The 26025-nt window shown below is 45.3% G+C and overlaps 1 protein-coding gene across 4 annotated transcripts in view; it reads right to left on the bottom strand.

Moving 5' to 3' along the window:
- The window catches only part of TNC (tenascin C), a 73735-nt gene that overhangs the window by 3070 nt on the left and 44640 nt on the right, over positions 1-26025 (bottom strand). For 2 of the 4 annotated variants that reach the window (XM_051807866.1, XM_051807867.1), the window contains 11 exons: positions 24116-24385; positions 16144-16416; positions 11642-11764; positions 10329-10472; positions 9112-9231; positions 8360-8503; positions 7000-7130; positions 5896-6028; positions 3770-3921; positions 2828-2924; positions 1080-1241 (listed from right to left, as the gene is read on the bottom strand). In XM_051807866.1, the coding sequence (XP_051663826.1) occupies positions 1080-1241; positions 2828-2924; positions 3770-3921; positions 5896-6028; positions 7000-7130; positions 8360-8503; positions 9112-9231; positions 10329-10472; positions 11642-11764; positions 16144-16416; positions 24116-24385 (1749 nt within the window). The remainder of the gene's footprint in view (positions 1-1079; positions 1242-2827; positions 2925-3769; positions 3922-5895; positions 6029-6999; positions 7131-8359; positions 8504-9111; positions 9232-10328; positions 10473-11641; positions 11765-16143; positions 16417-24115; positions 24386-26025) is intronic. The other 2 variants (XM_051807868.1, XM_051807869.1) reach the window with 2 other exon arrangements.

The raw sequence follows: 26025 nt of genomic DNA, 5'->3' as shown, positions 1-26025 counted from the left end.
CAGTGTATTTGCCTTAAATCATAGAATCTTGGAATGGTTTGGGTTGGGAGGGACCTGAAAGATCATCTTATTCACCCCCTGCCATGGGCAGGGACACCTTCCACCAGCCCAGCTTGCTCCAACCTGGACACTTGCAGGGCTGGGGCAGCCACAGCTTCTCTGGGCAACCTGTGCCAGGGCCTCCCCCCCTCCCAGGGAAGGAGTTCTTCCCAATATCCCACCTAAACTAAACAGACATTAATTCTCCTGCTGCATATCCTTTGTATCTCTACAGTCTGTGCACAAAGTTCCTGTGCTGGTCACAGGGCAGAGCCCACACACATCCCTGCACCAGCAGCGTGAAATTATCTCCTTCTAAGACAGGTTGTGAAACTGGATTTATCTCTTAATCCTCTGAAGCCCTGAAGAGGACTCAGTAAGGGCTGCAGGGTTTGCCCCAGCATGATTACAAAAGGCAGCTGATTTGTTCAGCAAAATTATAAATCATGTTATAGCAGGACTTTGCTGCAAATTCTACTGACAAGGAATGAGGCTGTGCCAAGCTATTATTGGCTGTATAAATGACAGTCAAGATTGGCCAAATGAGATATACTGTGGTTTAATATACTTGTTTAAATGCTGTCACAAGCATGGCATGAAATGTGGCATTGAAATGACTGGAGGATTTAAAATGGAAACATAAAATATACTGATATTTTGGAACACCTAACACAGAGGAGGTACCTGCTGTGATGGTGATTATCATACACACAGTTACCATGAGCCAATGGGGAGAAGATCATAAAGGAGAAGTAAAACAATCAATATCATAGAGGAGAGTCAAGATTGGCCAGATGAGATACATCCTGTGGTTTAATATACTTGTTTAAATCCTGTCACAAGCATGGCATGAAATGCGGCACCCAAATGACTGGAGGGTTTAAAATGGAAACATAAACCACATTGATACATCCCTATTTTCAAACACCTGGCACAGAGAAAAGGTACCTGCTGTGAACTGATCAACACACCCATAATTACAGAGTCAGTGGGGGAGAAATCATAAACGAGAAGGGAAAAAGATCAATATTTGCTCTCACCTGCTGTGCCACTGTACCCATCCACTCTGAGGCGGTACCTGCTCTTGGCATCCCCCACACTGAACCTGTCATAGACAGCATAGGCTGTGTCCCCCTTGTCCCTCAGGTCCACACGCAGCTCGTACTGCCCCTGAGAAGTGATTTTGTGCAGGTTCTCCAGGCCTGTGGACAAAAAGGAGCAGTTTGTTTGTCTCCCTGTGTTTGTTTCTCTGCCATCGGGTCCTCCCATAAACGGGCTGCAGAAAGAAGGCAGGGCACAAACACCAGGGAGGGAAGTTCAGCTGGAGGGTGTGGTGTCAGCACAAAAGCAAATAAATAAATCCAGGCTGACTGAGAGACCCCTTCCCTTTCAATAAACAACTCCAGGCTGACTGAGAGACCCCTTCCCTTTCAATAAATAAATCCAGGCTGACTGAGAGACCCCTTCCCTTTCAATAAACAACTCCAGGCTGACTGAGAGACCCCTTCCCTTTCAATAAACAACTCCAGGCTGACTGAGAGACCCTTCCCTTTCAATAAATAAATCCAGGCTGACTGAGAGACCCCTTCCTTTTCAATAAACAATTCCCTTTCAATAAACAACCCCAGGCTGACTGAGAGACCCCTTCCTTTTCAATAAATAAATCCAGGCTGACTGAGAGACCCCTTCCTTTTCAATAAACAACCCCAGGCTGACTGAGAGACCCCTTCCCTTTCAATAAATAAACCCAGGCTGACTGAGAGACCCCTTCCCTTTCAATAAATAAACCCAGGCTGACTGAGAGACCTCTTAACTTGCAATCACAGGAGCAGGAAGCTCGTTGGGAAAAGCATCCAAAGTCCTGCTGTGTGATCATCGTTTTCTTTCATTGACAATCAAATAAAATGCAGCACAACCTTCAGAAATGGGTTTTTTTTTTCACTTCTATTTTCCAAAATGTTGGTTTTCTACCTCTGTTTTCTCTGCTTGGTTTCTCTGAATCAGAAGCACAGTTTGTTTGTCCTTCTGGGTATGTGTCTCTGCCATCCCATAAATGGGAGTAGAGTGGGCTATAGAAATAAAGCAGGTGAGGACTGAACTTTCAACACCGGGGAGGGAAGTTCAGCTGGAGGGGGGTGTCAGCACAAAAGCAAATAAACAAACCCAGGCTGACTGAGAGAGCTCTTATCTTGCAGCCAGAGAAGCAGGAAGATCACTGGGAAAAGCAACCAAAATTGTTTTGTGTGATCATCATTATCTTTCACTGACAACCAAATAAAATGCAGCACAACCTTTGAAATGTGGGGGTTTTACTTCTATTTTCCCAAAATGTAGGATTTTTACTTCTATTTTCCAAAATGTGGGGGGTTTTTACTTCTATTTTCCCAAATGTGGGGGTTTCACTTCTCTTTTCCAAAACGTTGGTTTTCCACATCTATTTTCCATGCCTGGCTCCTCTGAATCACAGGGTTTTGCTGCTGGGGGTGTCCCAGGAGCACAGGAAGAAAGTGGTTTGCAGTTGCTTCTCAGGTCACCTGTGATTTCTTCCAGAGCACCAGTGGGCATTGGGTGGGTACCTTTGGTGACCCAAATATGACATCTCTGAACTGCAGTGGCAGGGACAGGTTTGGACCTCAGTCCACCTCACAGAGGATCTCCCTGCCCTCCTTCCCCCAGACCATATTCCCCTTTACAAAGACTCTTGCCAGATAAATGGAAGTTTCTAAGTGGTTCCTAATCTTTGGGGCTTTTTTAATTAAAAAAAAAAAGACAAATTCTTGCCACTCACCTATCCAGAATTCATCCTTGGGATCTCCAAAACCTGCCACGTAAGTCTTCCAGTTCTTGTAGAAATCTTCCTTCCCATTCTGACGCCTCAGGAACACCTACAACCCCACATGGAACGAGTGTCATGGACAGACTGCCCTGGGCAGAGAGGGGACAAGCCCTGGGGCTTTTACAAACACAGACCTTCACACTCCTTTCCCCCTTCTTATACCACCCAAAGCAGAGTCTCACTGAAATTACTGAATTATACCCAGACTGTTGGATGCTCCTTGGGTTTTTTAAGTCTCTGGTTTCTCTGTTGGGTTTCTCTGATGGCTTCCCAGGCTCCCATATATGATGTTGCCTTTCAGTTCCTGCTTTCTGCCCTTTTAACAACCTCTTGCAGTTCTGTGTTCCTCGGCCAAGGATTTCTCCATTCCCTCTCTCCTAGCCATGCATTTCTCCAGCTCCTTTTTCCTTCCTGTGCCCTGGGTCCCTCTGGCACGTTCAGGTTTGAGGATATCAGTATATTTTTAATGCCATTCATTTACTGTCCCTTGTACAGTGGCCTGGGAAGACTTGTTGGCCACCACTCCACGTGCTGAACAAATGTTCCTCTGGCTTGTGCTTTAACCTCCTTCACTGTCTCTCATCCAAATAGAGTCAGTTCACCCTCCCCTCACCTTGCTAACTATTTAGAAGGTGTGTATCAATCTAAGATGGTCATTCCAGCAGCCCCTGTAGCCAGTGGAGAGGGATCAGTGCCTTTCCAAGGTGCTGGAACCACTGATGTGACCCATCCTTTGGAGACACCTCTCTCTCCTCCAGCTACAGGAAGAGCTAGTAACCTTGTTTTAGGATAAAATTCCCCAGATTTAGGGACAAGTGAGCCCTACTCTGATCAAATAAACATTCTGAGGGATGCCCCAGATGAGCAGGGTGGGATCTGCTGCCCAATACTCACAATCCATCCGCCCCCGTCCTCGCCCATGTCACAGAAGACCTGCAGAGGTTGAGCCTTGTCCCCATTCACATAAATTGTGTAGAGCCCAGAGGTGGCTTCTCCATTCAGGAGGGCCTGGGAGCAGTCCTTGGGGTAAGGGTAGAGCAGCCCAGCTGCACACATGAGAAAAGACAGAGCAGTGCTTAAAAAAAATCAGCAGTTACGAGGAATTTCTAATACAGATGAGGAAAATCCACTGTGGGTCAATGGCACAGCCAGGAACAGAACCTGGAAGCAGGTTTATGATTACATCCTATAAAACATTCACAGGAAACAGCAGATGATGTAAATTTTTCTTTTGGATGTTCTTTGGCCCATCTGTCTGCACTTTGGGAAGCGCTGGGAATGCCAGGTGAGTCCCTACGAGGAGGGAGTGCATCTCCAGCTAAACACTGAAATGTCCTCAGCTCTGGTACAGCAACTTCTGGGTTAAACCAAACCCACCAATCTCTGATCACGGGACAGAAAAGGGAGGGGGAATATAAAGACAAGCTTTCAACCAAAAATAAATTAATTGGGAGTATTTTGCTAGCAAGCACAGTACTAAATATGATATAAAACTGAGCTTTAAAAACCCAAGTAAGAGTTGAAATTACAGGGAAATGTTAAGCATTTCTTTCTGACAATGAGCCAGGAGCATCATTGCAGTCAGAACGATTTCTAAACCACAAAAAAGCTTTTTTTTTTTTTTTTTCAATTCTCTCAGGCCATTAACTGTCTCAGCCAATGGTTCCATTAAGTGATGTTACACAGAAGAGGTTTTAACTGTGGCTGCTCACACAGTGGCTGTTGGTCCTTTCCAGTGTGTTGCCCTTCCCTGCCTGTTCCTCAGCTACAGAGTATTTCAGAGAATCATAGAATTGTTAAGGTTGGAAAAGACCTTTAAGATCTTTAAGTCCAATTGTCAACCCAGAACCACCACTGTGTTCACCACTAACCCACGGCCCCAAGTGCCACACTCACACATTTTCTGAACACTTCCAGGGGTGGTGACTCCACCACTTCCCTGGGCAGGTTGGTCCAAAGCCTTACAACCCTTTCCATGAAGAAATTTTTCCTAAGAGTGAATCCAAACCTCCCCTGGTGCGACTTGAGGCTGGGCAAGTTCCCACCACTGCTGGGATTTGGAGGGAAGTGGCTCTGCAGGGAGCTGCTTCAGTGCTTCCCTCTCACTAATGAGCACACAAATGCATGTTTAGAGTTTAAGCCAGGCTTAAGCACCTGCCTGAAGTCCCCCTGGTCAGTCCCTGCTTGTGATCAATTTACCAAACATCAGCTAAATAGCCCCAGATTTAATTCTCCTCCTATTTCTGTGCACTGGGGGCTCTTGGTGGAGCTCCTCCTGCTCTACACAAGCAGTGACTGAGCACACTTGGGCTGGGTGACTTTTATCAGCACTTCATCAGTCCTTGGGCTGAGGCTGGTACGAGCAGGAGGAGGGGGAATGGGAATGGCTGAAGGTCCTGCTGGGCCTGGAAGGCTGGAAACTGTGAAAAGTGAGACAAATGACAGGCAGAGTGTCACAGCTAGTACAGAACAGCTCCTTTTTCTCAGTGTCAGCTGGGAAGTGACCTTCAGAGAAACCAATTTATTCCTGCATCCAGCTCCCTGGAGAGCTGTCCTGTTAGGGCTGGAGCAGTGTGGCTTTGAGACAAACCCATCCCAGAAAGAGGAGGACAAACTGCCCAGAAATTCATCTCCTCAGACCACTGAGCTCACTTGTGTTCGTGGTTTGCTTCACTGCAGCTCAAAACTCTGATTTGTTTTCACAGCTCAGAGGCAAATCAGGGTGTCAGCTGGATTTTAAAGAGTTCCTTTTGATATTTTCCATGGGAAAGGTAGGATGTTTCATCAGAGAGAGGTGATGAGGGTGAATATTAGTAAAGAATTTCATCCTGCCAGTCTGGGAAAAGCAGATGACAACTCAGGGGGAACTTTAGAGACTTTGCACCAACACTACAAGTGCATAATAAAAATAGGATTAAACTCTTCTAAGAGGTCTGTTTGTCCTTATTGCAGAGCTCAGCTCTGTCCTGAGAGCAGTAATTTAGATTATTTCAGCTGTGCATGTGCTCTAAAGTCCTTACTTGTGGTGAAAACAGTCTGGATTGTTTTGCTCCTCAGGGATCCATTTAAGGCCTGGAGTTTCACTGTGTACTGAGTGGATGGGCTCAGCTCTGCCAGGCTGTAGGAAGTTGTATCAGGATTTAGGATGACTTCCTAGAGAGAGGAAAAATAATACAGAGAGATCTCAGAGAATGAAAAGCAAAATGACCAGAATGGTTACATATTTTAGGCTGTCACATCATTTTTTGTGGCAATTATTTATGGTATTTTTAACCATCTAGGTTAATTAGCACAAATCTATCGATACAAAACTATTAATACAAACTCATTCCTCTTAGATTTTTATCAAGCTGACTTTCCCTAAAAGTTCAGTAGAAGTTGCCTGGAAATCAGTCTTTTCCATCATAACACACGAGCTGTGTGGTTTAAAAGCAAGGCAGCAGGAATGTTTACATGCCTTGAATGTGCAAACTCATAAAAAATTGGGAAGAATCATCCTTTAGGACAAGGAAATGTCACACTCCAGTCCTCCAAAGGCTGCTTTTCTCTCACAGTAAAAGACTGATGTGCAGAGTGCTTAGGGAATTTGCCTTCCTGGAATTCAGAACTGTCTCTGATGTACCAGGCTGGGCATCCAAAATTGGGTGTTTTTTTCCTTGGAATTCACCTGGTTCATATTTAAGCAGTTAGTGTAATCTAATTATGTAGGAACAGAATCAAATCATTGGAGAACAAGAGGCACTTCCAAAGGTGACTCATCCTGCCTTAGAAGACCCCAGGGATGGATCCTCCTGAGTTTAGAAAGGGGAATGCCATCCTCTGGGGTGTGTGAGTTTATTCCATGACACAGGTTTGGAATGAGGGAAAACCCTTGTTTGTGCTTTTATCTGCATTGTGGAGAGATGAGTGTCAAAATTCAGCTCCTGTTCCAGGGAATAATGTAGGAAAGTATTTAAGCAGGTTCTAAATGCATTTGTGTTCAGTCTGGCCCTGAAAGAGATAATTAGCATTTTACTATATTTAATTTAAGGCACGTGGTTATGGCTCATTGCTGGACACTTCAGAGCATTTCTGCTGCCCAGTTTTGAGGCAAAACCCCTCTGGTTTGGTTGCCAGTGCTGTACCTTGACTCTGCCATCAATGGACTCGTAAATCAGGAGATACCCAGTGACTGGAGCACGTGGAGGCCTCCAAGACATCAGAGCTGTTTCTGACTGAACCTCAGTGGCACTTAAATCCCTTGGAGCATCCAGTCCTGAGGGAGACACCAGAGCAATCACAGTCACATCTCTGAGGAACTGAACACACTGGCTATCTTATGGGCAGCATATTCAAACAGGCCAGGAAAGCAAACCTTTCCTCCCTGGAAATTTGAAATTAAAAAAAAAACATTTGGTGATTAAAAAGCGATTTTGCCATTGGGGGGTTAAACATAAAGGTATTTACTGTATCTAAGTTAAAATATTGGCTTTTCCCAGGCTTTTTAGTTTATAAGCACTTGCACTGAAGTGTTTTTGGAAACACAGTTGTGCATGCCATTATTTCACACAAGAAGATAGATTGGTATTGATATGTAAATAAATATGTATGTACTTATATAAATTATATACAAATATATATTTATATAGTATATACTCTATATATTGTATTCTATAATATTATATATAATATACTATATAAATATTATGTATTTATATAGTATATACTATAAATATATAATCTATACATACACATTATGTATGTGTATATATTATACCTATACATTATATATGTATACATTATATATGTGTATATTATATACATATATATTATATACACATATATTGTATATATTATACTTATATATACATCATATATGCATACATTATATATGTATATATTATATACATATTTTATATACATATATACATATCTATTATATATTTATATATAATATATTTGTACAATATATATACGATATGTTATATATATTTATATAAAGAATATAAAAATTAAATTAAATTAAATTAAATTAAACTTTGGTACTAATGATGACTTTTGAAGAGGAAAACTTTTCATACTTGGTCTGGCTACACATTCCCTTCTCACTGTGATTATAACTCTAGACTGGGGTGGTTCAGCTCTTGGCTCTCGAGTTAATGCCCTGGGACAAGCCAAGTACAGTCAGGAAAATGAAGAATATCCATGATTTCACTGATGCTCATGGAAAATCAACTGGGCCCCTTCAACAGTGGCACCCCAACATCAGCCCCCAGAGAAAAGCTCCTGCTTTGTGTGAGAGTCTCTCGAGCTGGTGACACAAAAACCACCTTTGGGCTTCCACCAGAGCAAACGAGACACAAACGCTGCCCACACCCAGGTCTGCAGTGAAAAAAGCACAATGTGCTGCCTGAGTTGAGGCAGGCAGAGGCAGGTGGGACTGGCAGGGGTGGCAGGTGGGACTGGCAGGGGTGGCAGCTGTCCCTGCAGGGGGGTGGGACACACCCGTGGTGAACTGCGTGGAGAGGGTCTCGCTCCTCTGCGCGTCCTTCAGCGCGTGGACGCTCAGCGTGTACTCGGTGGCAGGCTGCAGGCCCTTCAGGTCATACTCCACTGTGTTCCCTGACACCATCTGGGTGACTTCTGGCTCTGAGAGGAAAACACAGAAGAGATGAAGAGAAGAAAATGAGAAGAGAAGCATCATTCAGACGTTCATGCCACGCTCAACTCCGCTGGTTTGTTCACTGATTTGTTTTTTTTACTGGCTGGGTGCAATTGCAAAATAGTAAAAGCCCAGAACCCAGCTCTGTGCTGACACCTCTGCTGGCTCTGAATTAACACCAGAAACCTTTATCCAAAAGTATGAGCACTCTCTAGCGTTCACAGGAATTATAACACCACCTTTGCTTTGCAGGAATCTCAGTTCTCTCTGTTTGTGGCTAAATTGAAAGTGCTCAACTAAAACGACCGTTTTTAAAATGCTCCCAGCAAGGCACCTCCTTCAAATAACAGCCCCCTGTCATCTGGTTGTGGCCCCAAGGCTGCCAGAGCTCAAGAAGTGTTTGAACAACACTCTCAGGGACAGAGTGGCATTGTTGGGGTGTCCTGGGCAGGGCCAGGAGTTGGACTGGATGATCCTGGAGGATCCCTTCTAACTCAGGATATTGTGTGATTCTCTGATCTTCCTGGCACCTACTCCTGAGCACACTTTGAGAGCTGTAACCCCCATCTCCCCAGCCACCCCTGACTCTTCTCACCTTCCTCAGAAGCATAGGACACCACATAATTATCCACAGCAGCAATTGCTGGCTGCCAGGTTGCCAGAGCCTCAGAGTCGGTGATGTTCACCACTACCAGGCCTGAGGGGCTGTCCAGAGCTGGAAAAAAAAAACAGATTGAAGAAATTTGACAAATATTCTTGACTCTGTTGTAAATATATGGTGGAAAATGCCTTGGTGCAGCTTTTATGATCCCCTTTGGAATTGTGGAGCTCCTCAGGGAAGACGTCAGTGCCTATAAAGAGACACCAAAAGCCTCCACTGGAAAGGGAGGTCGATGCTTGGGGAGATGAAACACTGGGAACAGAGAGAACTAACCATGTTCTCAGATCAGCCTCAATACCATCAATCTTAACAGCCCTGTCAGAGCTGACGTATTTCTCTCCACACTCTCAAATCTGGGCTGTTTTTGGAGCAAACTCAGGAGACAGAGCTGGGAAAAATAACTAAAGTGACAATAACTGATGGCCACTGTGACCTTCCAGCAGCTTGCTCTGCAAGTTTGAAATAAATCAATCCCACAGCCTGCCAACCACCCAAAATCCCCCCATGTCCTTCCCTGACTCTTTGTGGGACTCTATTTTCACATGGGTTTATGCTTTCCCAGGATTAGGATGGATCTCTGCCTCCAGTACACCTGGAATGGGCTACAAATCTCCTGTTACTATCCAATACTCATAATCTTGCTCCTTGCCTCAGTTCTCTGGATGCTTGTTAGACCCCCAAAAATAAAGAATGAAGGGTGCAGGGAGGGGTCAGCAGGAGCAGAGTGGAGCCTCATTTCCTGCAGGGATATTTAAAGCTTCATTGAAGAAAAAAAAAAAACAAACCAGGAGAGAGAATGTTTTTATGCTTAAAACAGGTTGGAACATGGGAGATGTGGAGTTTGACTCCACAGCAGAAACTGGTCTCATCGTTGCTCCCTCATCTCAAAAATGGCATTAATTAAACTCCTGGGTTTTTTTCTGCTGAATTAGGACTGTAAATACATGAATTGTATTCCAACAAGTTGGTTTAGCACTCAGGAAGTGGGAGCTTGATCAAACTTACAGGTTCTACGCTCATCTAAAATGCAAAAGCACAAAGGAGGAGTGGGCAAGAAGCTTCTCAGGGTTCGTGTGGGCAGCAAAAATGGGATCTCAGTGGGTCTGCAGGTGAGACATTTGAAAACCTGCTCTTTCCTCCTTCTGGATTACCTGTTTTCAGGATGCCAGAGATGGGTTCACTCTCCTCAAAGCCTTTCACAGAGATGATGCTGACATTGTAATCCACACCCGGGACCAGCTTCACCAGCTTGGTCCTTGTCTTGCTTCCATCAACTGTAACAACGTTTGGAGTTCCTGGGAAGAGGCCAAATGCCACGGGATTAGTGACACAACACTCCAGGAAAAGCTTGAAGGATGTGTTTCTAGGTAAAGACATTATGCCCTTGTACAGGAAGAGGAGACTTTTTCCAGTTAGTTACAACCACTGATGTCCAAGAGCAGCCTCAGGGCAAAATACTGATGCAATAATGCCCAAATCTAAGAAATTGGTCTGTGTTCAGGAAGAAAAAAGTGACATTTCTAGTGGAAGGTGTCTCTGCCCATGGCAGGGAGTTGAATGAAATGAGCTTTAAGGTCCCTTCCAGCCCAAACCAGTTTGTGATTTCAGGATTTCTGTTCAGAAAAATCTAATTTCAAAAACAAGGTGTAAGAAGAAAACACAGCACTCTCCACATGGAAGTTCAAGCACCAGCAAGGACAGGACTCGAAGTTTAGACCTGCTTTGTTTCAATAAGGATATATCATATTTTAAGAGGTGCTGTATGTGTGGTGAAGACTCTAGGACACATATTTATTTCAAATTCTGGGTTTATTCCAGGGAAGCACTTAGACAAGTGCCTAACTCTGTGACTGTTGATTCCTTTTCTTCTGTGGAACCACTATATATTTAAGATTAAACATGTGATTATAGTTTGTATTGTCTGAAGGCATAAATCTTTAATTGTCTCTGTCAGCAGCATGACTATTTTTTTCCTGACATCTCTAGTGTTTGTTCTTTAGCTGTTTCCCTTTAGAGATGTCCCTAAATTATGCTAAAAATTGGTTTAAGTTTAGGGAGTTTTTAAAGTTGAACACTAAACCAGAGCTATAATGGGTGGGATGAGACAACCCTGAGGAGTACTAAGTAAAATCACTACGCTGGAAAACTCTTATAACCATGGATTATGATTTCCAAGGGCCATCTTTTCCAATCTGCTCAGCTCATAAAGTGCCTGAAAAGTAATGAGACAGTTTGGAACCGGGAGGAGGCTCAGACAGAGACATTTTAGGAGTACAACCATTCCAGCACCTCCCTCACCAGCCTCGTCCATGGGATGTGGGTGCTGTTGGTTACACACCCACCCTCCTGGGGTGCAGGAAAAAGAGTAAAATCCCTTGAGATGTGCACTGAGAGGGGGATGGCAGCACAGCAAACCCTTTTTGCTCCCCCTCTTGCCTCGCTGTCCCTCCTCAGGGTCACTCACCCCCCGTGACAGGGACGTAGGAGATCCTGAAGGTGTCCACGCGGGAGCGGGGCGGGGTCCAGCTCACTGCGGCAGCGTTTTCCGTGATGTCCGAGAAAGAAATTCCCTTGGGAGCCCCCACAACTGCCAGAGGAGAACACACCACACACAAAGAGAAGGTGAAACGTTTGTTCATCACTCCTTACTGCTGGAATACTGATTTGTCTCATCCATCTATCCCAAGAGCTGGTGTTACCAACACTCTGTCCTAAACAACCCTAATGCAGGGAGCACCAAACTGCTCGTGGTTTTATCACAGCAACAACTTGTTTGGTCTAAATTCTCCTGTTTTCAGGATCATTGCAGTAGTACAGAACTTACAAATACGACTTTATTACAGCAATAACTTGTTTGGTCTAAATTCTCCTGTTTTCAGGACCATTGCAGCAGTACAGAACTTCAAAATACAACATGTACCTACGTAAAAGTCACAGAGATTTCAGTGTTAGAACAAAACATGGAGGAACATGTACAGAAATGCCATTCTATTACCCAGGAAATACTGTATTTAGTGTTTTTTTCTACCTCCTTTTCACTTGGATAGTTTTTAGACTTTCCATTGAGTCCCAGAGTTGAAATTTTACCAAAGTGACCCAAACTTAAGATGAAAGCAACACATATCTGAAATATTCCACTTTGAGGCTTAATTAAGCTCCTCTAAAACAAGCATGGAAAGGGCTTCTGGAAGGACATGGTGGAGGGACCTGTCACTCCAAGGTTTACATTTACACTTCCAAACTTTCCAGCTTTTTTGGCTGTAATCAAAACAACTCTGATGTGTTAAAAAAAAATTAAATAGCATACACAGAGCAGCACAAAGAGGAGAGATACCAAACATCAGCCACGTTAAGAGGAGTGGAGACAGGCTGAGGGCAGGGGAAGGGGGGCAAGAGGAGGGGAAAAAAAGGGACTGTGCTGGAAATAGCTTGGAAAGAACGTGTCTGAGGGAAAGAGTCAGAGGGTTGTTTGTTCCATGTGTCCCCAAAGCTCCAGCAGCCTTGCACTAAATCAGCTGGAAGGCAAGGAAAGAAAAACAACTGAGCTCTGCAGAGAAATGTAAATTATTCCTCCGGAGCTCACCAGACATGTTGTGTTTGTGGGGTTTGCTCACGTGGAAAAGCCAAGGGAAGAAAAGAATTGAAGATAACAAAGCAAGGTGGGGCTGGAAAGGCTACAGGGCACACAAGGGTGTTCCTGTTTGAAGGGCAGTCTGAAGGAAGCTGAAGAGCACAGAGAAAAACTGGGCAAGAGAGAGAAGTGAAAATCATATTGATTTGGCTTCACATTAGAGGTGCCCTGAGTGGCTGAAGAAAAGTGCTCTTTGGAGACCAAAGAGATGGACCAGCACTCCATTTTCACACACATGGGGAATTCCAGCCTTTCCCAGGAAATGAAATAACCAATCCATCCCACTTGGACTCTGCTGGGCACAGTTCCACGGAGCTCATGAGTGTTTTCTGTACCAGGTGCATAACAAACAGTGGTGAGAAGAGCTTTGACTATGTGAGTTTTCCACAAACAGTAGCAACTTTCCTGGGAGAGAACCTGGCAAAAAAAAGTCCATTGATGGACCATCAGAGCACCAGTCTTGGAATGAGTCCCAGAGATGTAAGAGAGTAACACCTTTGAGCACAGGGAAATTAAAAAGAAGCAAAGAAAATCATCTTCTTGAGCTACCTGAAAGCCAAAATGAAGCAGGCAGAGAAAATGGCCAGTGTGCTTCTGGTTTGACACTCACAGAGGACCTCAGCTCATCTCTTGGGCAAGTACAGGTAATTAATTACCTTTATCCTCCAGCATCATTCTCCAAGAGCTGTATGAGAGACAGAACCTTCCTGGGAGGCTGCTAAAGCCCCCCCGGCTGTTATTCATTAGGGATGGGTTTTGTTAATTGTTATCTCATTCCCAACAAACTAGAGTTTGCTGTTCACTGGCTTTCTTCTCCTAAGCAGCAGGTTGCATTTATCACATATAAAGAGCATGTGAAGTGTTCTGGGATCACCTCAGATGAAAAATGCTGTCATAGTGTGGCAAAACATCATCAGGAGAAGAGGAAGGTAGCAGCGTGGAACCCATATTTCCTACAGAGGATATGAAGTGGCCCACAGCTGGGCTGTGGTCCCAGGGTGGGGCTGAAATGCACTTTAACTGACATTTTACAGAGGGATTTCTGAGAGACACCAACTGAGAGCAGCAGTGGGCAAATCCCCCTGTGCCACCTTGGTCAGACCCTGCAGGTCTGTGTGCTGCTGCCTTGCACTGCAGTGATTTTACAATGTTTTACATCACAGCAGGATTGATGAAGGTAAAATGCCAGGCTGCTGCAGAGGGCAGGGACAGTGGGTGTCATCAGCACCCTAAAGAGGATTATTGTCAGCAGCTCTGGGGGGAAACTGTTGCTGTTCATTTTTACACACGAGTCAATTATGGAGGAAGAACTCCTTGTGATGGGTGTGGGAAGATATTTAGTGTCAACTCCCATGCCCAGTGGTTTCCCATCACATTCCTGGTGTGATGGGAGGAAGGGAGATCACCTCAGCCTCCAAGCAAGGTACCAGCTGCAGGACCAACACAAGAAACATAGAAAAATGCTATTTTCTATCTCCTCTACTAAAGCTTAAGATTTTCTAGCTGATTTATTCCTTGCTCACTTCTACAAAAGCCAGAATCAAGTGTGGCTGAATACAAGCCTGTTTGAATTACCGCTTCAGGGATGGAAATATTTCTTTGCAACCACACTGGAAATGCTATAAATATACATATGTTCGTGCAATAATCGACTCCTAAAAAAGAAATTAGTTAGATGCCTTGGCAGCCCAACCACCCAAATGTGGTGTAACCTGCAATGTGAATTATTGAGCTGGATTTTTGTGGCTCCAGCTCTATTGTCAATTATCCATGGGCTGTTTCCAGCTGACAAACATCTTTTGGGCTATTGGCTTCAGGAGGTGCCATAAATCTCCCTGAAAGAAGTGAATAAGAATGTAGCCATGAGGAAAATGATAACTCTTGGTGGTTTGCCATAAATCTCCTGGAAGTCAGGGAACATGGGGACATGCTGCTCCCAAGTGCAGTGGACTTTAAACATCCCTCTCCATTAGGAGTCCAGCTGCAGGAGCCCAGAGAGCAGAGGTTTGTGAGGGATGCAGGTCCTGCTTCCTGTAAATGTCTGGGTGAGTGAGTGTGTGCCCTGGCTGTTTATCTGAGGTACAAATGTGCCTTTCTGTGCTGGCCCCAGAATCAGGGGGAAGCAGGAGGCTGTTTTAGGAAAGGCTGCTCGATACTGAGCTGTTGCTGCCCTTTCCCTGGGTGCTGCCTGCAGTTCTGGTACAGCTGGGAAAATACCCCTTTTAGGGATTCCTGTTGGCTTCCTCACACACTGAACTTTGGACTTAGAACCACATCCTGAGCTGGAAGGGACTCACCAGGATCATCCACCCTGTGCCCTGCACAGACACCCCAACAATCCCACCCTGTTCCTCAGAGCATTGTCCAAACCCTCCTGGAGCTCTGGCAGCCTTGGGGCTGTGCCCACTGCCCTGGGGAGCCTGGGCAGTGCCAACCACCCTCTGGGGGAAGAACCTTTTGCTGAGATCCAACCTGACCCTGCCCTGGCACAGCTCCAGCCGTTCCCTGGGTCCTGTCCCTGCTCACCCAGAGCAGAGCTCAGAGCTGCCCCTTGGGAGGATGTTGCAGACCCTGATGAGGTCTCCCCTCAGAGACTTGTCCCCTTCCTGTTCCCCTCCTCCTGGAATGAAGCAGATTTGAATTAACCACTTTTTCGTATCAGCAAGCTCAGAATTTTTTAAAGAGTGAATTTGGCTCATGGGACACGGATTCATTTGCTTTAGGTTTAAATATGTTTCAAAATGAAACCATGACTTTGGTGGGGAAAAAACCCAAAGCATTTCATTCTTATGTGCCAAAATGAAATGTTTCAATTTTGAACCCAAATCTGAGCTTTGATATTGCCAGAAACTCAAGTCAATTTTAATTATTGAGCACACCTTGCTCCCAGTAAGATCAGTCTAAGTTAATGGTGCTTAGGCCTTTGCTAAAAAAGGCATAAATAAAACTTCTCAGTGGCTCTGGTAAATTCATTTTGTCATAATTCTTTTCTAGGGAGGTAAATTGTTGTGCAGTGCTGAGATGTAATTAGCCACAAGAAATCCCTGAAAAAGGCTGATGCAGAGACAATATTTCTTGGCCCTCAAAGACAATGCTTTAACTGCCAGACTCTGCTGCCTAATTCCAGATCATGAAAGTAATTCAATTAAACCCTGTTAAACAGACAGTGATGAAGCTGCAGAATCTGAGACTGGTTATAAACAACCACATTGAGCCAGTGGATAAGGGGTATGCAGAAGACAGCTCAGGAGCAGCACGAGCTGGCTGTGAAGATGAGAGGTGCTGAAAAGAACAGGAATTAATGGGTTACACTTTTCCTACTGCAGAGACAATACCTGTGGTTGCCACTGCATTTACAGGCTGGGAACGTTGTCCACTGCTAAGTCCATAGAGCTCAATCTCGTACTCAGTACCCTCTTTGAGCCCTGTTATGTCCTGGGTGCGCTCGTGGCCTGGGATTATCAGCTCCAGGGGGTCGGATTTCCTCTTGGTATCCCTGATTTTTAGAACAAAACTGTTGAAAACCCCGTCATCTGCAGTCCAGGAGAGGCGGAATCCATCCGGGGTGGCATCTGAAACCAGGAGGTTGTCGACCTCGGGTTCTGCTTCTAAAAAAAAGGAGGAGATAGCAGCAGGGAGAAGAAATGGGGGTTTAATGAGTTGATCAGAGACCTGCCTGAGGCCTGGCTATAGCACACTGCAAGAATCCAACCACAGTTCAAAGCAAGGGAAACAATCTGCCAGCTAGTAAAAAAAAAATAAAAGAGATTATTAGTGTTATGAACATACCAAAGGGGATAAATGTGAGTGTGTGCAGGCCCATTCCAGTTTTCACTCTCCAACAGCAAATCCACTGCATGGACATACAACCTTTGCCTCCAACATGCAAAGTTACACATGCTAATGGTGCATTTTTCCCTCCCTACCTATGTGACACCTTCATGTACAATAAAAACAAGCTTGTTATAGAACTGCAGGCATGCCTGGAACACTGTCAGGCCTCTCTCTGTTAGAACAACACAGAAGCCACTGGAAAGAGTCTTTTTCTCCATGCAAACCCCTTTTTTCATGCACTTCTGGCATCCTTGATGCTTCTGGCCAGATGAGTCCTTTGCTGTTAAACAACTGCTGAAGCAGTAAAGGGGAATCATGAAAATCCACACCCCTCACACAGCACACTTCAGTCCAAATGCAAGACCTACTGTCTTTAGTGAATGAACCCACTCAAAAGGATCCCAGGAGCCGTAAAATATTAATTACCTGCAAAACATCTTTAACTCAATGTGCTCAGGCCTCATTACCTAGAGAAATGCTGCTGGAGCTGCTACTGTCTTACAGCATCTCCAGTGCAATTCCTCCTTCCACAGACAGACATTCCTCTTTATTTTCTCACAAACCTCCAACCAGATAACCCCCAGCTTTACTGCTGCACGTGCAGATGAGAACTGATGGCTGTGGGGCCAGAGGATCTGCAAGGATTTTCCGAGGAAGTTCAAGTGCTGCTGGAAAACAGCAGCTCTGATGTGGCTGGAAATGAGCTGTTGTGTGGAGAGAGATGCCAGCTTTACAGGTAGCAATGATCACACTCAGGCTGTGGGTGGAACCCACACAGAGAGGGAAAGGAAGGAGGCCATGGCAAGAGATCCATGACCTCCTGAAGGTCCTGATGGTTGGCAGGTTGGAGGATGCTGATGTTGTTGGAGAATGCTGATGTGCCCAGCAGCTGCTAACAAGAGGAGCTCCCGTTCTTGTTAACGAGACATGCAGCCATTCTTCTGGAAAGACTTTGGTTAGAAGGACCTGCAAGACCGGACACTTTCACCCCTCAAGCCCCAACATGCTCCTCTGCAGGACCCCTCATCAAATCAAAAGGAGAACAAGTCAAAAGGCCCGGAGTTCCCCTGGTGCCCCTGCCAGCCCCGAGGGGTTACGTGGAGCCACGATGCAGAGAAGGATGCAAAAGCCAAGGTTTGCTCTGCAAATGGATGGCACGAAACGTTTCCCACGGGAGAAGGGAAGCAAGAGAGGGTGGAGGAGAACAATTTGTTCACATCAAAATACCTGTGACAGCCAGAGCGCTCAGGGGCTTTGTTTGGTGCCCCTTGGCAAAGCCATGAAGCACAACCTCATAGCCAATGCCAGTTATGAGGCCTTTAAGCTTCAGTTGGCGCTGGGCTCCCGAGAGGAGGAACTCCTGGGGGTCCAGCAGCTTGCCAGAGTCCACCACGACCACTAGAAAGCTGTCAAAGGCATTCTCCGATGCCATCCACGACACTGTGAACCCATAGGGGTTAATGTCAGACACAGTGAGGTTTCCCAGGGGGGGCATGGCCTCTGAAAGAAGGGAAGGGGCAAAAACACACACATATACACACACACAGAAAAAAAGTGAAAAATATCGTGAATTAGAAAGTGTCACAGGTTCCACCAAGCAAAAAACCACATTTTCCCCCAAAGCATGGATTGAATAGAAGTGCAGAGCCAGGACCACAGGATGAGGATTTTCAATGGAGTCTCCACTTAGATGCTCAATTTTTGTTTTTCATCAAGGGTGTCTCAGCACCTCAACTCAAGCTCCATTGAAATTCCTTCCAAGCTCATTTCTCCTGTTAACATGCACTGGGAGACAGTTATGACCAAAACTGCCTTAGAAATGCTGTACAAAACCTTTCATTTCCTTCCAGTTATCTCCACCATCTTCAGGGACAAGCCTCAACTTTGGCACTCACAGCTCCTGTATTTTGCTCCTTTACCTCTCTACTTCATATGAATATCCCCAGCTTTAATTTTCAGTGGTGGAGGGGTCAGAGATGCCAGAAGCAGGACATTAATCTGTCAGAGTCACACCTAGTGGGGCATGTTGACAACTTAAAGAAATTCCAGGGAGGGGTTTTTTTTAATTTTCACATCAGCATGACTTTAGTCAGAGGTAAAAGACAGGGATCAACTCTTCAAAACTTATCCACCAAGACTCAGGGGAAAAAAAAGGCTGAAATTTCACAAGATTCTCGGTGTATTTTTCTCACTCAAAATCTGACAGGTCAAATAGGAAGATCAACTTGCTCTGCTAAGCCCTGGCCTTGATCCTGCAGCCCAGGCATTGCTTGTGTTTCTCTACACTGTTTGTCAAACCCGCTCTGTTGGCTCAGGACCTGACTCATCCCATCTTCCAGCCACTCAAATTCCACTCACTTAAGAAAATACCAGTTAGTTAAAGATAGAACCTTCTCCTGAAAAGGGCTTTGGGTTTGGTTTTCATGTTTCACAACCACTGAAACTGATGTCGTTGGAATTTGGCATAAAAACTCCCTCCTGAAGTGTTATAATTTGGAACTCCTCATGTTTTAATATTTACACATTTGGGTGCCAGAGATTCAGCTCGAATTCACTCTGTTTTGAGATGTTTTTGCATCTTAATCCCTTATAATCGAGCAATCCCAAAGACTCACAGTTTGGGTTTGTCTCTGGGAGGGTGGGGAAACAAATACTGAGCCCACACTGCTGAGATGATTTTCCTGGGATGGGTGTTGGGTGACACCAACACCCTGAACCAGCAGGTTTCTGTGAGCCACTGGCACATCCTCCTGCTGAGCACGGTGTCCCATGTTTCCCTTGCTTCCCTTGTGGGAAGCCTCCTCTCTCAATCCCAGTTTCCAAATCAGTCTGTGTTTCTATGATTCTTTTCCAGTAGCACACACTGGCCACATGATTCATAGAAGGTGAACTCTGTGATGTTTATTCAATCATTTAGGAGGCTGATCCCAGTCAAATCTCAGGCAAAAATACTCAGACATAAGGGATGTGCTGAGGGGACACCATGGGATAAAAGATCTTCTAAAATCCAAGTCTCTCTGGGATCCTTCAGGTGCAACTACAGATGCAAATTTTCCCCTCAAACCTCAGGCATTAAAAATATTATTAGAGATGTGAGAAAGACTCCAGAGGGCTCTTAATCCAGAATATTTTGGGTTGGAAGGGACCTTAAAGCTCATCTCATCCCACCCCCTGCCATGGGCACGGGCATCTCCCACTATCCCAGGTTCTCCAAGTCCTGTCCAACCTGGCCTTGGACACTTCCAGGGATGGGGCAGCCACAGCTTCTCTGGGCAACCTGTGCCAGGGCCTCCCCACCCTCACAGGGAGGAATTCCTTCCTAATATCCCATCTAAAACATTCCCCCTTGTCCTGTCTCTCCAGGCCTTTACTCCAAGCCCCATCCAACCTGACATTTTAACTCCCTTTACCCTAGTACCGCTCCTAGGAATTTTTTTAAGGTCAACATGCCTGGTCTGACCCCTCCTTGCCCTAAGTTTGCAAAGAAACTGGACGGGATGCTCAGTTCTGCAGAGTCCTTTTCCTTATCCACAGTGGGATATTCATTTCCTCGAGCCAACAAACAGACTCCAAAGCTTTAAGCAGGTACCTGTCAGGACAAGAGCAGTGAGGGGCTGTGTGTGAACACCTGCCCTGGTGGTGCCTTTAATGTTAATGTCATAGCCAGTGCAATTTGGGAGGCCTGAGATGTGGGTGCTGCGGGTGCCCCCCGACACCGTGAGCTCCTGGGGCTCCTGAGCTGCCTGGGAAACTCTAATGGGAATGACAAACTTGGCAAAGGGCCCATCTCTGGTGGTCCAGGAGAGGTTGAAGCTGTCAGGGGTAACGTTTGTGAGGGTGAGGGTGCCCAGCTGTGGCTCAGCCTCTGAGGGAGAAAGGAACACAGGTGAAGAGACAGTTACGCTGTGAGGGGCTGGGGGAATCAGCACAGGAGGTTCAGAGATGCTCAGAACCTTTTAGCCTTGCTTTGCAGTGGTTGAATAATAATAATAATAATAATAATAAAAGCATTCCAAGAGCTGCTTTGTCAGGTTTTGGAAAGAAGCCACTGAAATTAGTGCTGGCTTTAAAATTATATTTTCATTCAATTTTCTTAAATCAACTCAATTTACCTAATGAAATGTGGGCTTGATTTACAGAAGCACCAACAGAGCACAGCTCTGTGGTTAAACCTTACAAATTACAGGAATTCCACACTGGGGATTTGATGGGAATACAAACCCTCAACAAGTCCAAAACAGATAAAGTAGATTTCAGGCAGGAATCCTTGAAATCCCAGTTCAGCTTCTGTTTAGTGTTTCTGTTGCCTGGAGTTGTAGATACTTCTATTTTTGGACCCTGAAGTTTATGAAGGGTTTCAGTCCTAACAGTGATCATCTCAGCACTAATCTCAGACCAAAACCTCCCTGGGCTCCACAGATAAGGTGTTCCTCATCCTCTGATCAGGCACAATCAGGGAATATCTGATAGACTGGACAATAAACAGCCCTGCTGTTGCTCTCCTTTCTGATTCTTCAGTGGTCGCTTCCTTAAGAAGCCAAGACTTTGCTGCAGGAGGAAAGTCAAAATCACATCTCTCCCCTGTCAGGGGAAGAATTTGTCCTCCAGGAGTGAGAGAGCTCCTTACCCATTCTGTTTTACAGCATAAAATCATTAAAGATTCATTAAAGCACAGAGAGAGCACAAACACGACCCAGCAGTCAGATGGTCAGAGAATCCTGTGGCTGCTCTCTGGGCTGAGTTACTGTTTTTTCTCTTGCCAATTGAGTACAAACCAAGAACACCTTGGGAAATGCAGCCAGTGAGACACAGAAAAACAACTATTTAAGTGATTCATGCCGGGAGAAAAGCCAGAAAGATGCATCCCACCAACAGAGAGAATGAGGAAAGAATGAAATCTTCTTCTTGACTAAAACATGAACTGCTGCAAGATGTTCCAACTTCTACTCCTGTCCCTCATGGCAAGACTTTTAAATAATAGTCCTCCTTCTTCCCTGGAGTTTTGTAGGAAGAGGTGAGTGCAAGTGGCCCCGATTAAGGACACATGCAGAGGTCATGCTACCAACCAGTGACCATCAGTGCCTTCATGGCTGACAGGAAGGTGTCACCATGGAAGCCTGGCACTCCTGAAGACAGAGGGGATGAGAACATCCACAAGGCAAACAGGGTTGGGTGGAGAATCCATGGGAACGGGGCACGGAGCCCTCACATGCAGGTCAGAGAGGGCAAACAGAACCTTTCCAAACTCATCCTGGCACGGCCACATTCCTTCACATGCCACTTGCATCCGGGCAGGCACGTTCCCATCATGGCAACCTGACTCCAAAGAGTGCTACATGCAACACAAATGGAAGTTATCTCTTCAGGCAAGTCTTAGTGATCTCCTGCCATGTGGAATCACCACGGGAAAAGCTGTGACATCCAGTGGGACAAGACAGGTCACAGAGATTCAAAGGCAGCAATGCAAGTGAGAGTGGTGGGATGACCATCAGGAAAGGGAGACCTTGCTTTTTGAGCCCTGCTCTCTTCTGGGAACACACAGAAATACTGGGCAGAGAAGAACATGAGAACCAGAACCACTCCATGCAGTTTTGGTTGGTCATCTCACATGCTGCACGAAACTCCCACAAGAGATGCAAATGTCTTGGGAGACATTTGGTTTCAAGAAAGAAGAACAAAAATGACATGCAGGTGCCTCTCCAGGCTGAGAAAGACATGAAGGCCTCCCACCCACAGCAAGGCAAGTGAGGGTGGGATGAACAGCAACTTCATTCAGGATCAAGTGCAAAGATGCTCCATGAAAAACATCAACCACCTGGAGCAGGTCAATTATATATACACAGGACTTGCAGAGAAGTGTATATATAAGGAAACCAATCATGGTTTGCCACTCTCTTAATCCTGGGGGCACTTTTTCAGCCTTTTCCATTTCTTTTTCTGAGCATTCTCAGTGTATTTCAGAGCGGTCTCCCTACAATTTACCACAGGAACGATGACGAGTTGGAGCCACGTTTTAGAGCAGTTCGGTGGACAGCGAAAGAAAGAAGAATGAAAAGCAAACCTGGAAGGTGAAACAGTGAAATACCTGTGGTTGCCAGTGCTGTCAGGGTCTGCCCACCTTGCCCATCAATTACACCATGGAGCTGGACAGTGTAATTAGTGGCAGCTTTGAGGTTGGTCACCACATAGCGCCGGGAGGCCCCCGGCACTGTGAGCACCAGGGAGTCCAAAGGGAAGTCAGAGTTCCTGACCTCTAGGATAAAATGGTCAAAGGCATTGTCCTGTGCTTCCCACGTGAGTGACAGGCTGTCTGAGGTAGCATTTGATACAGTGAGTTTGCTAAGGAGAGGTTCCTCTACTACGGGAAGAAAAACAAACGGAAATGTATCGCAATTATTAAAAGCCAAAGCAACAAAATAAATTCATATAGAAGCTTGAATTTACATGACCAGTGGTCACAAAGGTCATCTAGCCTTGAGTTTCTCCATGTTTTTCATATCATCACCCCTGCAGTCACCCTGAACATGCCACCCATCATTCAGTGAGGATGTTCACAGTCTGCTGATGCTGGAAACTCAAACTGCCTTACCTGATAGCTGAGATGTGATATTCTGCTTCCATCTACCACATTAACCTATTGCTGTGACAAATTGCCATGGCAACTTTTCCTAAGATCATGTCAGCAGGCACAAAACTTGGCACAGATATGAAATGATCCCAGTGTGAGCTCTTATCTGCCTACAGTGAGAATGCACCTTCTGTTCCTGCAGTCCAGCCTCTCACACTGTCCTTGGCTAAAGCACACTGAACGTTTGACTGCCCTGTCTTTTCTGGAAAAACTGTCAGCTGTAAAGCCTCGAGCTGTGCAGTGTGCCAACAACTAAATGCCTGCCTATTCCAGTCACTGACATCAAGTCAAATGGACTTTTTCAATCTCTCATCCAATGTAAACGGAACACTGAAGCTGAATTCAAGCAGTGAATGTGCCTTGCAGGATCCTGCTGGCACAGATTGAAACGTGCCTGACATCTATTTAGAGACTCAGGATAAAAACTGTGTGCAGAAATCAGCTTATTTGAGACAAATAGTGTCTGCTCTGGGCTGTGTGACGGATGCAAACATGTGTTGAAGGGTGAATATAATGAATCATCTCCCTCTTGGTTCTTGGGAAATGTGTTTTGCTTCTCATCTGCCTCTGAGGTTGCCCCAACCTTAATGTTTGAACAACCTTATCGTGTGACTCAAATCACAGCCCAACGTGACTGACTGACTGACTTTGCTGGATGGATTTTGGTGGATTAACATTCAAAAAATTCAAAAGGTCCCAGGTTGGTCTTCCTTAGAAGGTGTCAATCAATTGAGGTAGAGAGTTTGGCAGTGGATTGGTGGGGGAGCTGAGGGCAGGGAAAGGGGCACAACCTGTAAGGAAGAGTTAGAAAAAATGAGAGTTAGCAGCGAGGGAGGTTCATGTACCTGTTGTAGCTGCAGCACTTATTGCCTGTGTGCGGAAACCACGAGAGATCCCAGAGAGGTAGACAATGAAATCAGTGCTGGGAGAAAGCCCTGAGATATGAGCAGTCCTTGAATTGCCTGAGAGGTTGAATTCCATGGGCTCCAGCAACCTGTTAGAATCAATAATTTCAATAGTAAAGGCGTCGAAGGCCCCGTTGGCTGTCCAGGAAAGGTTGAAGCTTTCGGGAGTAATGTCGGAAACCATGAGCTCACCAACTTCGGGGTGCTCTCCTGAGGAGGGAAACAACACTGGTCAGAAGGGACAGCCCTGCACCTCCTGCTGCTGCTCAGAAATGCTCCTCTCTGCCCATGCTGGCAGCACTCCAAGCTGGACAACGGGGGGTGTGAGTAAAAGCTTGCTACAAGCAGATGGGTACTAAGGGGAAGAAATCAAATGAAAGCAGCACAGACTGTTAAATAAGACTAAAAAATAAAGTAAGCTTTAAAGCCATGGCTGTTCCCCCTATCTGCAGGAGCAGCCACACATCTTTGAGGTCTGAGCACGAAAGCAGATGCAAAAAAACCTTCTCTGAATCCATTTGGAAAAGTCAGTTTTAGGAGAAGGTAAAACTGGAGGTATTTGCTTTATCCAAAGGAAAAGGTTGGGGTTTGTTTGCCACTTCCCCTTTCAGGTTAAGCCAGTGAAAGCTGGTTTGTAATTTTGGAGCTGGAGACAAAATGCAAAACAGGGATAGCTGCCTTGGGGTTTCCTCCTCTCTGTGGACATCCCTGTAAAGCCACAGGAAGGGGCAGAAAATTCTGATAATTGGAAGCCCCTAGAAGGGAAAATTCTGAAAAGCCTGGTGCTGAGCAGACCCAGAAAGGGAAGGGAAAACCTCAGCAGGGCATCCTCTGCTGTTTTCACTGGTTTAAGAGAAAGAGAGCACATTGCAGATTTAAGCAGGACACCCATGATGTCTGATCCTTTGTTTTTCCAGCCAGGCTGGTCTGTTTTCAGTGGGAATCTGCCACCAGCTCCCACTCAGGACCCTCAAAGCACAACACTTCTAGTGGGACACAGCCCAAGGCAAGAGCCTGGTGCCAGACACATTTCTGCCTAAAGCACTGTTGGAACCATCAAGCTCTGCTGCATCTCATGTTTTAATTCTGATTAGTTCTTACATGGACTTTCATCCCCTTCTGGGCTGGGTAATATGTGCTTGGAAATCAAGCATGAGCCAGCTCTGGCTGTCTCACAATGACAGGAGGTTGCCAAGGTCTGTAAGGAAGCCCAGAGGCAGTAGATGTTGTCTACAAGAAATTATCTGAAGGAAGAGCCACTGGTGCTCCTTTAGTGCCAATTAATTCATGCTCTGTTCATTAACCATGATCAGAACACCAGGAAGGAGCAGTGAGCCACGAGGATAAATGGAAGTAGATATTTACCTCTCACAGTCCAAGCTCTCATTTAAAACTGCTGCCTTTCACAGGAACAGCCAGGAAATTATTTTTGTGGCTCTTGGTGAGCTTCAGGCAACATTCTGATGACAAAAGGATGGCCTTCCTTCTTTCAGAGCAGTTTTATACCAGGGTAGTTCTGAATTTGATCTTCTTGCATTACATTTGTTTCAGCCCAATCAGATTGTTTAATGACCTTAGATGACTTAATATATGATACTACTCTTAGTAAGAAGTAATTTGTGTTCTTTTCTATATGAGAACACATAGAAGATGTTTGTCCCTGCCCTTGAGGCAGATACACACACTATGCCCCCCTGAGTTCAAATTTACACAGAAGCTACTGCATAATTTCAGAGGAAGCTTCTGAAGGAAAAAAAAACCTAAACACACTCCCTGGTTTTGATAATCTGGGCTGTAGAGAAAGGATTTTTATCATTTTACCAGGCAACCTGGGCTTTTCCAAGCATGTA

Source organism: Manacus candei, unplaced genomic scaffold (assembly GCF_025592945.1).
Source record: "Manacus candei isolate 608988 ecotype Guabito, Panama unplaced genomic scaffold, ASM2559294v1 h1tg000071l, whole genome shotgun sequence".
Lineage (NCBI taxonomy): Eukaryota > Metazoa > Chordata > Aves > Passeriformes > Pipridae > Manacus > Manacus candei.
This window is presented reverse-complemented; position numbering and strand designations above follow the sequence as displayed.